This window comes from Apodemus sylvaticus, chromosome 10, assembly GCF_947179515.1.
Source record: "Apodemus sylvaticus chromosome 10, mApoSyl1.1, whole genome shotgun sequence".
NCBI lineage: Eukaryota > Metazoa > Chordata > Mammalia > Rodentia > Muridae > Apodemus > Apodemus sylvaticus.
The window spans coordinates 35,977,946-35,994,102 of NC_067481.1; the positions used below are offsets into that span (position 1 = coordinate 35,977,946).

The following is a 16,157-nucleotide window of genomic DNA, read 5'->3' on the forward strand; positions in this document are numbered from 1 at the left end:
AGGACGTGGGTTCAGAATCAAGAGACGTCGTTCTTGGTTTAATCGCTTAGAAAATTAGCATTTTCCAGCACGGCCTCCCTGGGCTCCGTGACCCGCTTGGACTTGTGCTATCGGTGACCTCATGTGTCTTGGTTTATCATACCCTCTTCCCTAAAGGGTCACACTGTGACTTCAGACAGGCGACACTGTGCTGACTACAGTTCAAAATGGCATCACAACTCAGCATACACACTGCTCCAGTACCATCAACACAGTAGTTTTTAGATGCTTCTTGAAGGCCAGGACTTTTCATTTGAAAGGAATCTGGGCAGCATAAAAAGAAAAAGAAAAAAAAGGCCGCTAGATGTTTAGCAGTTTGTCAAGGTAAGCAATCTGAACTGAACGGCTGCAGTAAATACCAAACTCCCAATTTTCAATTTAACAAAATCTCAATTAACAAAACAAAAAAAATATGCTTTTTTTCCTTAACAGAACTGAAAAACTCCCAACAGCGTGTCCCGTGCAGCGCCTGTCTGCCTCCAGCTGTGGCCAGCGCACAACATCACGGTTGTCCTCCATCTCCTCCTTACTCTTTTAACTCCTCCTCCTTTGGAAAGTGCTCCTGCTTGCAGGCCACATCCACCAGCAAATGAAGATCTAGAAAGAAAGGATGGTTTACTCACTCTCAGCCCCTCAGGCTACAGACTTCTACAGACTTCAGACAAGAAGAACAAGTCGTCTATAAATAATCTTTGTAAATGATCATAAATTATGTTTTTTCACCAGATTCCCAATTTTGGGACTTTTTTTCATTCTTTAAAGCACACCCAAGGAGCTAGGTACGAATCCAAGCAGATCAACAAAGCTAAAATATTGCCTTCTTTCTATTATCTATTTAAAGGGGATAGCCAGATGTGATAGCACATGACTGTAATCTTAGCACTTGGGAGGTGGAGGTAGGAGGGTTGGGAGTTCAAAGCCAGCCTTAGCTACTTAGAGTGGCTCATATAGCCGAGGCTACATTGAGTGCCTATGAAACGGGAAGTTCTTTTGTGTGCTTGCTTGCTTGTTTTTCTGAAACAGGGTCTTGCACAGCACCCAGGGCTGACCTTAACCTCGCTAAGGCTAAGACTGCCTCAGCCTCCCAGGTTCTCAGAGTACGGATGTGAACCAGCATGCCCAGCCTGGGGGGGGGGGGGCTTAAGGAATGAACTTTGATCTTAAACATTCAGTTTCCCGTAATTGCAAAATTACACATCTTATCAGAACACACACACAAACTGTAATTTTGATGCTTAATCAATATGAAGCCTTTAAAAAAACAAAACAAAACAAAGCTTGAAGTATGAGAAACTGTCCTTATTTACATGTAGCAACAAAAATTTTAAGTATTTTTTTAAACTTTAAAAAAATTATTTTATTTTTTATTTCATCTGTATGGGTGTTTTGCTTGCATGTATGTCTGTATACACATGGTGCCCACAGAATTCTGAAGAGGGTATTGGATCCCCTACAACTGGAGTTATAGATAGTTGTGAATCAGCATGTAGGTACTCTTAAGAGAACTTAAGAGCAGCCAGTGCTCTTAACCACTGCGCCATCTCTGTAGCCCATTATTAAGATACATATTAAGAACCACAAATATATTGTTTTAGAATTTGAGACTGTACTGTCTTTTTTTGTTTGTTTGTTTGTTTGTTTGTTTGAGACAGGGTCTCTCTGTGTAGCCCTGGCTGTCCTGGAACTCACTCTGTAGACCAGGTTGGCCTTGAACTCAGAAATCCACCTGCCTCTGCCTCCCAAGTGCTGGGATTGAAGGTGTGCACCACCACTGCCCGGCCTGTACTGTCTTTTAAAATGTCTTAATTCTCATATTTTAACCATAAACAGTATAGTTTAAGAGTTGGAAACTTACTGGTAGGAAATATTCTTAGTGGTTACTGAATATAAGTAAGATTTTAGGACTTCTACACTGGCCCTTACTACTAATGTTTTAACTGTGGAACATACTACAGTAAGAATGTGCTCATATAACAGAACTAAACTGAGTCTTAGTGCATTCTGAGCCCCACCCCCAGCCCCCGTGAGGGCCTTGGTGTTTATTGAGTGCTTCTCTGGACTGAAGTAGCTAGGGCTGTGCAAAGGTCAGAAGCTGTCAGGCATGGCGATGATTTCCTGTTAGGCTGCTGCTCAGTAGGCTGAGGCAGAACAACCTTAAATTTGAGACCTGCCTGAACTGCATAGCGAGTTTGAAGACAGCCCAAACATACATCCACCCACCCTCCTCCCCATGTGGCCAGGTAGTGGTGCAGGTCTCTAATCCCAGCACTCAGGAGGCAGGGGCAGGTGGATCTCTGAGTTTCTGAGTTTGAGGCCAGTCAGGACTACAACGGTAGTTCTAGAATAGCCAAAGCTACCTAAAGAAACCCTGTCTTGAAAAAAAAAAATAAAAACAAAAACAAGAAAAAGAAAGAAGAAAGGTGGTGGCAGTGGTGAGATAGCTCAGGGCATTAAGGTGAAATTTCACAAGCATTTTGTTAGATGTGACAAACCACATACAAAGGGACTCTTCTTATGTGACTGCATTTACACCAACTATTCTGATTAGGCAAATTCATAGATGCCAAAGACAGATTAGTAGAGGAAAAAAAAAAAGGCAGAGACGTTAAAAACAAAGCAAAACAAAAACCCGAACAAACGAAAACCTTCTCAGCAAATGCTGTGTTTTCTCTGGGAGTGATGGAATGGGTTGGGACTGGACAGAAGCAGAGGTGGCATATCGCTGTGAAAGCAACTGAACTGTTTGCTTTAACTGGTTCATTTGTTAAAATTTTTAACTTTAAAAGGCAACTTTTCCTATTAAGTTAAGATTACTCCAGATCCCAACTCCCAAAAAGAGAAAAAAGGGAAATAACTAGAAAATACAAAAATTTCCCACCTAACCCTATCTTAGTATTTAGTAACACAGAAATAAGATATGTTTGTGTAAGTGTGCTAAGCCTCAATAAGATATACAATTCTCGCTCTCTCTCCCTCTCCCTCTCCCCCCTGTTTTAAAGGCTCACTGTTGTTTAGTTCTGTCTCTGTGTGGGCATGTGCACACGAGGATTCAGAAGGCGTGGACCCCTAGAGCTAGAGCTGGAGGTGGCTGTGAGCTATCAGACTTAAGTGCTGAGACCAAACTCAGGTCCTCTGCAAAAGCAGCCACACTCCTAACTGCTGAGCCATCTCTCTAGGTCTCTTGCTTTATTTTGAGGCAAGGGGTTATATATCCCAGGATGGCCTCAAGCTTACTAATAGCCAATAGCTCTGTACTTCTGATCCCATTTCTAGTATTACAGCTAGGCATACACCTGGTTTTTCTTCCCTTTCTTCTATTTTTCTTTTTTCCTTTTTCCTTAAGGGTAGGAAGGCTCCAATCTCTGGGCTCCACCCCAACACAAAACACATATGTTCTTTTTTCCAACACAGAAAACTGTAAGGGCTGGTTCTTTTGTGTCCTTACTACACCTAGCACAGTACCAAGCATTTATTAACAGAATCCAAAAGAGTGATATAGCTCCTAAAATATTTAAACCTTACCTCTTCATGACTGAATATTGCTCTTATTTATTTATTTATTTATTTATTTATTTATTTATTTATTTATTTATTTTTTGAGACAGGGTTTCTCTGTGTAGCCCTGACTTTCCTGGAACTCTGTAGACCAGGCTGTCCTGGAACTCAGAAATCTGCCTGCCTCTGCCTCCCAAGTGCTGGGATTAAAGGCGTGTGCCACCATCTCTGCCCCACAAATATAGCTCTTAAAGACAGAAATTCAGGGCTAGAGGTATGACTCAGTGGTCTAGCACTTATCTATGGGCATGCACAAGGCCTAGGATTAAATCCTGGTTAGAAGGTCATGATACTGCTCAGCAATTAAAGATATCTGACATCAGGACTGATGACCTCAATTCAATCCCTGGGATCCTTGAGGTAAAAGGACTAACTGCTGCAAGTTGTCCTGTCTTCCACATATGAACTGTGGCACCTCCCCCAACCACTGCCACATACATACATACATACATACATACATACATACATACATACATATATACATACACACATATGCACACACACTAAATAAATTAAAATGTAATTTATAAAAATACTCATAAAATAAAAATAATGCAGAACCAGTGAGAAAGCAGCCACAGACACAGAGCAGAAGGGTGGGGCAGGCAAAGTAGCTCAGTGGATTAGGGTTTTGTCAAGCTTGACAATCTCTTTTGTAAAAATTTATTTACACTAGAAAATCTCAGTCCTATTCTAGACCTCACATACTGCAGAGAGCCAACTCCTACAGTTTGGTTCTGACTACCACGTAAAACTGTAGCACTTGTGCCCATACCCCAATCCTGCACAAAATAACTTAGAAAGGTAAAAAACATTTTACAAATGAAAGTAGATAGTGTAGAAGGCTAGAGAGATGGCTCAGCGGTTAAGAGCACCAACTATTCTTAGGAAGGTCCTGAATTCAAATCCCAGCAACCACATGGTGACTGACAACCACCTGTAATGAGATCTGACACCCTCTTCTGGTGTGTCTGAAGTCAGCTACAGTGTACTTACATATAATAAATAAATAAATCTTTAAAAAAAAAAAAGAAAGTAGATAATGTAGACAGGGCTAGTGCATAGAGCCTCAGTTTTAGAGATGGATGATGGTGATGAGAGCAAAACAATATGAATATATTTCTAATAATATGTAGCTAAAATATATATATATATATATATATATATATATATATACTGCCATAGGATATAATATATATACTCTAAAAGATAGAAAGAAAACATCATTTATTCACTCAGAAAACATGGTATGCCACAAATAATGTTCTAGAGTCTGAAGATTGGAAAGAAAAAGACCTTTCTTTAATGAATTAGCTTTCTAGAAGTAGAAAAAAATAATAGAAAATGCTAAGTAGAGATAAGAACCATAAAAGAAAACCAAAGAATGAACGAAGAAGGGCGAGATACAGTCAGGAGATTTTTCTGTGCAGATAACCAAATGAAAAGAAGGGATATCCTATGTGACAATCCATACAAAGGCCTCTGCACTCAGGGAGAACAAGTGTGAAGATAGGAATACGCGGGATAAGGCCACAGACTAGCAAAGAAGCTCCTGTGGCCGGGACGGACAAAGGAGGAGATGAAGTCACAACAGTTGCCAGAAGATAATCTTGTAGCACAATTTTGAAACCATTCAAAATCTTGCAGCAAATATTAAGGAGTTTTTTAGACTATTTAAAGTGTAATTGAAAACTTCTAGAGGAACTTGAACAAGAACGGGATATAAAATCTTTTTCTAGTGCTTGGAATCGAATGCAGTGCCCTTGCACATGCTAAGCAGGTGTGCTACACTGAGCCCCAGCCCTTACTCTCATTGATGTTTTAAGAGCCTTGATTTAGTTTTGGGTTTTATTTCTGTGAAGAGACATGATGATCATGGCAATTCTTAAAAAAGAAAACATTTTTCTGGGACTAGCTTTCAGTTTCAGAGGTCCAGTCCATTATCATCATGGTGGGCAGTATGGCCACACGTGTGCAGGCAGCATGGTTGCTGAAGAAGCCAAGAGTTCCGTATCTTGACCCTCCCACAGGCAGTGGAAGGAGACTGTGTCCACACTGGGTGTAGCTTGAGCATATAAAACCTCAAAGCCCATCGCCATAGGGACACACTTCTTAGAACAAGGCCACACCTACTCCAACAAGGCCACAACTCCTAATCGTGCTACTCCCTGTAGGCCAAGCATTCAAACACATTAGTCTTTGGGGGCAATTCTTATTCAAACCACCACAAGGATCATTGATTGTTCTAACGGTGGAGCAGGAAGATCAGTGAAGAGACCACTGAAATCATCTAGACAAGAGAATATAGAGTCATGGGCTGAAGTAACCAGTCACGAAGGTGGTGAGAAATGGCCACATTCTGGATGTGAATCCACATTGACTGGCCAGCATTTGCTAATGGTCTTCATGAGAGGAACTTGAACAAGAACAGGATATAAAAATCTTTTTCTAGTGCTTGGAATAGAATGCAGTGCCCTTGCACATGCTAACCATAAGAATAGACTAGACCATAGGAAATATGTCTGAAGTTCAGAGAAGCTTGAAACTTCAGACTCAAATTTAGAAACCACCACTAAAAAGATGATAGAACAGAGAAAGCATACAGCAGAAACTTTAAGATTTCTGGGGGCTGGAGAGATAGCTCAGTGGTTAAGAGCACCGACTGCTCTTCTGAAGGTCCTGAGTTCAAATCCCAGTAACCACAGGTGGCTCACAACCATATGTAATAAGATCTGATGCCCTCTTCTGGGGTGTCTGAAGACAGGTACAGTGTACTTACATATAATAAATAAGTAAATCTTTTAAAAAAAGATTTCTGTATGGTGTTATTTATACATGTATAAAATTGGAGAAAGGATAGAGTATGTTAAGTTTGGGACACAAATTAGACATATCCAAAGACATTGAATAGGGGAGCTGGAGAGATGGCCAGCAGTTAATAGCACACATTGCTTTTGATAAGGGCCTGGGTTTGGGTCCCTGCACCAATATCAGGCAGCTATTAACTGCCTGAAACTCTAGTTCTAAGGGATCTGACACCCGCTCTGGCCTCTGTGGGCACTTTTATTCACAGTATATACAGTGTACAAAAACACATGCAGGCACAAGCATACACACATAAATAATAAACAAATAAAACTAAAGATATAGACTAGACCATAGGAAATATGTCTGAAGTTCAGAGAAGCTTGAAACTTCACACTCAAATTTAGGAACCACCACTATAAAGATGATAGAAGCAATAATGTTTGACATTACCTCTGACTTAAACATAAAAAGTAGCTAGTGGTTTGAAAGAAAACCAGGACAGGGTGACTTCACAAGCTAGACAAAAGTATTTCATTAAGGTTGGAGCAATCTGTCCAAATGTCCATGTCCAGGAAGATGGGTGTTGAGGACAGTCTATTGCATTCGGCAGTGTAACAGTCATCAGAAAGGCTTAACCAATCAGAAGTACAAAATTTATCTCAACTTCGCCTTTTGCCTCTAGGGTAGCTAAGGACAAGTTTGTGCCACACCTGGCTAAAAAGAGAGGTTTTTTTTTGTTTTTTTTGTTTTTTTTTGACATATGATCTCAATGGCATGTTTGCTGATCTAATATAAAGAGTAAAATGTGATTACTGAAAAGCATGAGAGGAAATGTCTGTGAGTTCACAAAGGGACAGGAGTCTGTACACAGATGCAAACTGGCCTTTCACTCTGACACAGGAAAGGCAGAATGCAGGATCGATGTAAGGAGCATGGAGGAGTTCCCTGAAGGGAGGTGGACACTTCAGTCTTCACTTCATTAGCTGCGGTGTCACAGTGGCAGAGTGCATGCCTAACATTCACAAAGCCTTCAGTTCCATCCCAGCACTGCAAAAACTGGGCATGGGGTGCATACTTGTAACCCAGAGGTAGAGGCAGTAGGATCAGAAATTCAAGGTCTTCCTTCACTACATCTTATCTTCCAAGGCTGAGGCCAGACTAGAATATATGAAATCTTATTTTTAAAAATAAAATATTGATTTATATATAAAATAAAGTATGGTTTAAAATAAACAAAAAAACTAATTTGTGGCAATTAACAGATTGATAACTACTGTCCTGGCTAGTTCTTTGTCAAATTGGCACAAGCTGAAGTCACCTGAGAGCAAGGAACCTTAACTGAGAAAATGTCTCCATAAAATCAGACTGTAGACAGGAAATTCTGTAGAGCATTTTCTTTTAATGATTAATGGGAGAGGACCCAGCCCACTGTGGATGATGCCACTCTGGGCTGGTAGTTCTGGGTGCTATAAGAAATCAGGCTGAGCAAGCCATGATGAGCAAATCAGTAAGCAGCCCTCCGCCATGGTCTCTGCATCAGCTCCTGCCTCCAGGTTCCTGCCTTGCTTGAGTTCCTGTCCTGACTTCCTTTGATGGTGAACAGTGATAGAAATGTAAGCTAAATACACCCTTTCCTCCCCAGGTTGCTTTTAGACATAATGCTTCATCGCATTATGTACTTAGTAGAAAAGCAACTAAGACAACTACTATAGTGGCTGGAGAGATGGCTCAGTGGTTAAGAGGACTGACTGCTCTTCTAGAAGTCTGAGTTCAATTCCCAGCAACCACATGGTGGCTCACAACCATCTGTAATGGGATATGATGCCCTCTTCTGGTGTGTCTGAAGACAGCTACAGTGTGCTCATATAAATAAAATAATCTTAAAAAAAAAAAAGACAACTACTATAATAGGCCAGGCATAGTGGTACACACCTTTAATCCCAACAGAAGCAGGAGGATCTCTGTGAGTTCAAGTTCAGAACGGCCAGGGCTATTACACAGAGAAACCTGTGTCTTAAAACAAACAGTCAGACATAACCCTGTGACCATCAGTCATGTAGGGTATTCTGGCTGAACTCCACCCACACAGTTACCTGGCTACAGCCAGGTATTCCAGCCCACTATAAAAGGGGGTGCTTGGCCCCTCCTCCCTCTTTTGCCCTCTCTCTTGCTCCCCTCTCTCTTGCTCCCCTCTTTCTTGCTCCCCTCTCTCTTGCTCCTCTCTCTCTTGTTCCCCTCTCTCTTGCTCCCCTCTCTCTTGCTCCCCTCTCTCTTGCTCTCCTCTCTTACCTTTCTCTTCCCCCATTCTTTTCCACATGGCCATGGCCGGCTTTCATCTCTCTACCTCCCCTCCCTCACTCTATTCTTCTATAATAGAACTTGAAAATCATGGCTGTCTCCTATCAAAACCTGTCGTGCTGGAGCAATGGAACAGGCTTCTAAGCACTTCCAGCTGCCAGACCTGACCAAGGACTCGCACCTCTGTGCCCCCCCACCTTACCCCCCCCCCCACCATCCGGGTCTCCCTCAACAGGATCACAGGCTCTGCATCAGAACAGCCCCGCAAAAAACAAATATATATATAAAAAATAAAAATTATTGCTAAAATGCCATTGCTATCACATACTGACTATTCTGACTATCTAATCATTATGCTAGTCCAGTTATTTAGTTTATTATTCTGCTTGTTTTAAACAGACTGGTCTTGAACCCAGTGCTTACCTGAGGGTGTCCTTGAACTCTTCGTCCTACTCCATGAGGGTTCTGGGATTACACACATGTGTAACCACACTCAACTCTATATTCATGTTTAAATGGACAAACTGATAGGTAATTCCCTCAGAGAAGGAAAAATCTGCAACTTCATAAATTATACTTCTGCTTACACTTTAATTATAAAATCTAACTTTTCAGCAGAGAGGTTCTAGCTTAATTATAAGTCATTTGCTCCCCTCCCCTGATAAAATAAAGTATGATGAGGTGTCACAGTGATGCTACTGTTTCCCAGCTCATACTTTCCACTGTAGGAAATCAGGGTTAATTAAGACATCTGTCACCTCCATTAAGCAAGGGATATGACTCTTAGAAAAAGCCAACAGGAAGAGTTAAGAAAGATAACTAATGAGCTAATTACTTATCATTTATACTTATAACCATAATATGTACTGGAAGGGAGGAAAATATTTTAATAGCTGGTAGGTACCACAGGTCCTATTAGGGAGTGACTCTTTGTGGTTGTTTAGGTTAGGGGAGATGACGCTTCAAGGATACCAGAAAAAAACAAGCAATATCTCAGTGCCTCTGTCCAAGGATAATAGGATTTTGGCATGGGAAAAGAGGAGAAAAAGGCATTGGATGAGACTGTAAAGAGAATGTAACATGGCAGAAAGATATAATGACTAATGATACATAAGATGGCAAATAATAAAGTGGCCTAAGGCCTTTTAAAAGAGAGATGAAGCCAGACATCATAATGACAGTGCAATGAATTCCAGCAATCAGGTGGCTGGTAGGATGGTCAGAGTGTGGATTACTTTTACAGAGGTCCTGACTTCAATTTTCAGCATCCACATTGGCAAGCTCACCACTGCCTGTGACTCTGGCTCTCCAGGCATTCTATGCCTCTGGCCTTAGCAGGACCCTGCATTAATGTGCTTACTCTTCCATGTGTGTGTGCATATGAGTGCACTCCAACACACAAGTCGTTCTTAAACGTTTCAAAATGAAAAAGAGTTTAAGGTAATCTTTAACTACAGAGGGAACTAGAGGCTAGTTTGTGCTGCATGAGACCCTATCCTCAAGAAAGACAGACAGAGAGAGAAAAAAAGGAGGCAGGGAGGGATGGAGGAAGGGAGAGAGAGAGACAGAGAGAGAGAGAGAGAGAGAGAGAGAGAGAGAGAGAGAGGCAAATAAGAAGGCCAGGTGTGGTGGCATATGGGTTTCATACACCCCAATACTCAGGAATCAGAGGAGGAAGGATCTCTGTGATTCACAATGATTTCCAAGATAGGGTTACATAGAGAGACCCTGTTTCAAAATGAATAAATAAAAAAAAATGAATGAATAGGAAAGAGGGTCATTATTCCATTCCAAATTCTTTGCAGTGTTTCAAACATAATTTGCAGAATGTACGCTATGTATTCAAATTCCCAGGCTGAAAGCCGCAGAGGAGAGACATCAATGAAAGAGAGCCCAGCTCTGCATCTGATATCAAATGGGCTGAAGAGTTGGCTCTGGAAGGCAAGATCAGGACAAGTCTGAGCTTAAACAGACACACAAGTGCAAAAGGCCACTATGAGACCTAGAGATTCTCAGAAATATTGAAAAGGAAATGTTGGTAAAGGATAAACTTGAACAATAATGTCTAAACCATAAAACTCAGTTTGGTATCTAAGATTTAATTATTGGTTTTATTTAGGGGATATTTTAAAGTACTTGGGATTAAATCTAGGGCTTTACACAGTATCTCTAGGCCTTGTTTTTGTTTTTATTTTTATATTTTGCAACAAAGTCTCACAATGTTATCTCTCTAAGGCGCCTTGACCTTTTTGTTGCATAAACAGACCTTGAACTTTTGTTTCTTCTGTTTTAGCCTCTAAATAGCTGAGATTACAGGACTGTACCACCAAGCTTATAAGTATTGGGTTTTTAAAAAATTTGTTTTCAGGGAGTCTATGGGGGTGACCCTACCTAGGAATTTTACCAACCGGGGATATAGAGATCGAAATGGCTACTTTCTCCAACCACTTCCAGTAGGAGGAGGGAGACATCAAGCCACTTACAAAAACCTTCAACCCAAAAATTGTCCTGCCTACAAGATGCACAGGGATAAAGATGGAGCAGAGACTGGGGGAATAGCCAACCAATGCCTGGCTCAACTTGAGACGTATCCCAAGGGAGAGAGCCAACCTGACACTAATAAATGATACTCTGCTATGCTTGCAGACAAGGATCTAGCCTAACAGTCTTCTGAGTGGTTTCATTCAGCAGTAGATGGAATCAAATGCAGAAATCCATATCCAAACATCAGGTGGAACTCTAGGAATCTTGTGGAAGCGTAGGGGACAGTACTGAGGGAGCCTATAGAGCTAAGAGGGAACTAGAGGCTAGTTTGTGCTGCATGAGACCCTATTCTCAAGAAAGACAGAAAGACAGACAGAGAAAGAAAGGAGGGAGGCAGGGAGGGATGGAGGAAAGGAGAGAGAGAGAGAGAGAGACAGAGAGAGAGAGAGAGAGAGACAGAGAGAGAGAGAGAGAGAAGACCTACAAAGTTAACTCACTTGGGGCCATGGGGGCTCACACAGACTGAACTACCAGTTAAAGAGGATGCAGGAACTGAACCTAGGCCTCTAGACTTTAGTAGCGATGTGCAGCTTGGTCTTCATGCAGGTCTCCCAACAACTGCAGCAGGTGCTGTCTCTGACTCTGTTCCCTGCCATTAGATCCCCTTCCCCTACCTGGTTGGGACTCAGTGGGAGAGGAGGTGCTTAGTCCTGCTGGGACCAGATGTCCCAAGGGGTCCCCAAGGGGCACCCCCCTGAGGAGAAGGGGAGGAGGTAATGAAAGGAGGGATTGGTAAGGACGGGACTAGGAGGAGAGAAGGGGGAGGGCTATGATTAGGATGCAATGAAAAAAACCAACAAACGTGATACATTTTCAATAAAAATGCAATTTTATCTATAAGAAAAAAGGATTTGATTGGCTGGGTGGTGGTGGTACACTCTTTTAATCCTAGCACTGGGAGGCAGAAACAGGTTGATCTCTTAGTTCAAGGCCAGCCTGGTCTACAGAGTTAAGTTCCAGGGAAGCCAGGGCTACACAGAGAAACCCTGACTCAGAAAAACAAAAACTAAAAACTAAAACAATGGGGGCTGGAGAGATGGCTCAGCGGTTAAGAGCACTGTCTGCTCTTCCAGAGGTCCTGAGTTCAAGTCCCAGCAACCACATGGTGGCTCACAACCATCCATAATGAGATCTGATGCCCTCTTCTGGTGTGTCTGAAGACAGCTACAGTGTATTTACATATAATAATAATAAAAAAAAACCTAAAACAAAAAAAAAACCAAAAGTTTTTTATATGTATATATGTATGTAGTATGAATGATGTATGTGTCTGTGTGAGTGTATGCAATGTATGTGGAGGTACCCTTGGAGGTCAGAGCTTGGAGTTATTGGCAGTTGTGACCTGACCTATAAGGATTCTAGAACAGAACTCAAATCCTTTGGAAATGTTCTTAACCACTGAGCCATCTTTCTAGCCCCTCTTTCTGTATTGAAAATACTTTTCTTTCCTTTTTTTTTTTGGTTTTTTTTTTTTTTGTTTTTTGGATTTGGTTTTTTTTGTTGTTGTTGTTTGTTTGTTTTTCCCAGACAGGGTTTCTCTGTATAGTCCTCGCTGTCCTGGAACTCAGGCTGGCCTCGAACTCAGAAATCTGCCTGCCTCTGCCTCCCAAGTGCTGGGATTAAAGGTGTGCGCCACCACCGCCCGGCTTATGTGTTATGATTCTTATTATTTATATAATTACTGTAGTCTAATTTATGTCCTAATATGGAATTTGGAATCTAGAAGTGGGGTACTGATGCAATCCAAATTAAAATATGTAAATGGAGGTATAGTTTACTGAAAAGAACATAAGCATTGGGTATTCATACTTGAATTAAATAGCCAAAACAAACCACACATAGTAAAGTGGCAACACTAGCTACTAAGTAGGTAGTTAGGATATAGCAGGCTACAAGGTTATGAACTTTGCTATTCATTCGTCTTAGTTTTCTTTCAACTTGACACTAGCTAGAGTGATCTGGGAAGGGGAACGTTAATTAAGAAAATGCCATATCAGATTGTTTGAAGGCAAGACTACAGGGCATATTTAAAATTAATGATTGAGGTCGGAGGATCCAGATCATTGCTGGTGGTGCCACTTCTGGGGAGTTGGTTTCCATCATACAACAAAACAGGTTAAACAAGCCAGGAGGGGCAGCCAGTGAGCAGCCTTCCTCTATGGTCTCCGCCTGAGTTCCTGCCCTGAGTTTTTTTTTTTTTTTTTTTTTTTTACAATGAACTACAACTGTCAGCAATAGAAAATCTACGTACACCAACACTTTGATAAAATCACTTATGGTAATGCCCTAGAAAATAAACCACAAACCAAATGAGCACACAACCACAGAGGAAAAGGCTAACAGAATTTACATCGTGTTGAGTTATTTCTTGCATTTAGCAAATCCATAAAGAAGAGACAAGAATAGGATAAAAGCACTCAATATGCGAGGAGAGACAAGGGAGTATCTCTTTTCTTCTTTTTCTTATTGCAACAGGGTCTCATTTAACCCAAACTGAGTTTTCTTTAGCTGACCTCCCGATCCTCCTGCCTCTATCTACATCTAGAGAGCTGGAATTATAAATTCACAACATCATGTCTTGTTTATACATTGTTGGAGATCAAATCTACAGGGCTTCATACTTGTTAGGTAAGCATTCTACCAACTAGCTATTGCCAGGAAGGGAATATTTCTTTGTCAGTGGTTGACAAACTATTGACTAGGGTTCAGTTGTTTCGATCATGTAACCAACTGCTTCAGCATCCCAATTTTGAGAAGTAGTAGAAAGTGATTTCACAAAGGGTCAGAGGCTGGAGATATGACTCAGAAGTTAAGATTGGACCCACCTGTAACTCCAGGTTAAGGGAATCTAATGCCTTCTTCTGGTCTCCATAGGCACTGCACTCGTGCACAAACAAAGATATCCACATAAGCACATAATTTAGCACAAAATTTAAAATAAAGTCTAGGGAAGGAGAACTGGCTGCTTTTCCAGAAGACCAGGGCTCAATTCCCAGCACCCACATGGGCTCACAGCTATCTGTGCCTCTAGTTCCAGTGAGGCTGGGCATCCTCTTCTGGCCTCTGCAAACATCAGGTATGAAATGGTACACGGATGCACATGCAGGCAAGGCACCCAACCACATGAAATAAAATCTTAAAATTTAAAACTAAAGTCTTAGAAATGGCATATCAGACACCCAAATACTGTCAAGTACCTTTTCCTTAGATTGGTACTTACTTCAGTGATCCCTTTATTCATAACAAGTCTCAGTAAAGAACATATTTATTATAAGGTTTTGAAAAGTAAAAAAAAAAAATCTTTAGAGAAATAATCCAATCAAGTACAATTGCGGGTGTTATCTTCCAACCTAATACATTCTCTCACATGACGCCAATATAGGTGACCATTAGGCTGAAGGGAGAGGATGGACAGTCAGACAGAAAATACTGTTCAGGATTAAAATCATCTAAACAGATTTCTGGTTGCTTGGACTCTCAACAGGAATGACTAAAGGTAAGAAATGACTAAAATATATTTTTCAAGATTATGAAACCCTAGGAAGGGATGGGTGGGAGAACAGAGGGAGGGGCTTATGTGACTTTCGGGGAGTGGGGGACCAGAAAAGGGGAAATCATTTGAAATGTAAATAAAAAATATATCGAATAAAAAAATCTGCACAATTGCAAAAAAAAAAGATTATGAAACCCATTACTATGTACAAATGTATATATGGCAATTAAAAAAGATTAAAATGCTTGAGAATTAGTAAACCTGTTCTCCAAAGTATGTGACTGCTCAGCCCTACAGTAATCTTTTGGACTATTCTAATGAGAAGTAGGCAACAAAAACTAGATTGAGTGTCTATCAAACTGATGAAGAAAAATGTGACTTATATTTATAATGGAATTTTTTATCCATAAAAGGAGCAAAGTCAGGGCACTGGTGGCAGCTGTGGTGGTGTACACACTTGGCATGCACAATGCTCTAGGGGCAGTCTCCAACACGTCCTCCAAGACACAATGCAGTTATGTTGTTTGCCAGAAAACAGACACAACTGGAGAGGATCATGCTAAGCAATCAAGTCAGTCTCAGAAAGACACATATCATGTTCTCTCTCCTTTGTGAGTCCCAGATTTTATATAGATACATAAAATCATCTATGTGCAGATGACACGGAAGGAGAAGCAAAAGCTGTCTAGGGAAACATAAGACTAATTGGTAAAGTTAAGAAAGAAGGAAGTGACAGGCAGAGAACCCCCTTTTGAGTTGCTGGTCAGGGGTGTCACTGGATTCCCAAAATCACACCGGCTCTGTCTGTTGCCTTCGGTTGCCTCCCAGAGGTTGAAGGTGAGGCCCTATCCTATTGCTGAAGACACCAGGCACTTAGGTCACAGGACTTGGATGTGAGCTGGATCCGACCTTAAAGCCTCCGCCCCGAGGACTAACCCTCACAGTCCCAGAAGGCGCCGATTTAAGCATGACTATGTAAACAGCTTTAGTCAAAAGGTATTTTGGAGGAAGAGCTTCAGTCTGAGCACCATTTTTGTTTTCTTTCAAGGTTTTTGAGCCAGGGTCTCATTTGTGGTCCAGACTGGCCTCAAACTCGAAATGCCTCTGCCTCCCAAGTGCTGGGAATATGGTGTGTGCCACTTTGACAAACCCTAAGCACTATCTTTATGTTTTTTGAATAAGTTCTCAAAGAAGTTCTTAATATTTAAAATATAGGTGAATAATTTGATTAATCAATTTGCCTTTATTTCAATCATCTGAATTGCCTTTAAACTTGAGGTCTTGTTTTTCTCTGGTGCTGTGGTTAGTTCTAGGCAAGTGTTTTACCAATAAGTTATATCCCTAACTGCATTTTGTGTGTTGAGCTGGGTTCACTCTGCAGCACAGGCTAGCCTTCATCTATAATAGTAGCAGTCTTCCA

General features: G+C 41.1%; 1 protein-coding gene across 1 annotated transcript in view; it reads right to left on the reverse strand.

Annotated features, from left to right (window-relative positions):
* Positions 1-479: 479 nt before the first annotated feature.
* The window catches only part of Hsf5 (heat shock transcription factor 5), a 39,087-nt gene continuing 23,409 nt past the window's right edge, over positions 480-16,157 (reverse strand). The window contains exon 6 of the mRNA XM_052197020.1: positions 480-636. Within this exon, the coding sequence (XP_052052980.1) occupies positions 566-636 (71 nt within the window). The 3' untranslated portion in view covers positions 480-565. The remainder of the gene's footprint in view (positions 637-16,157) is intronic.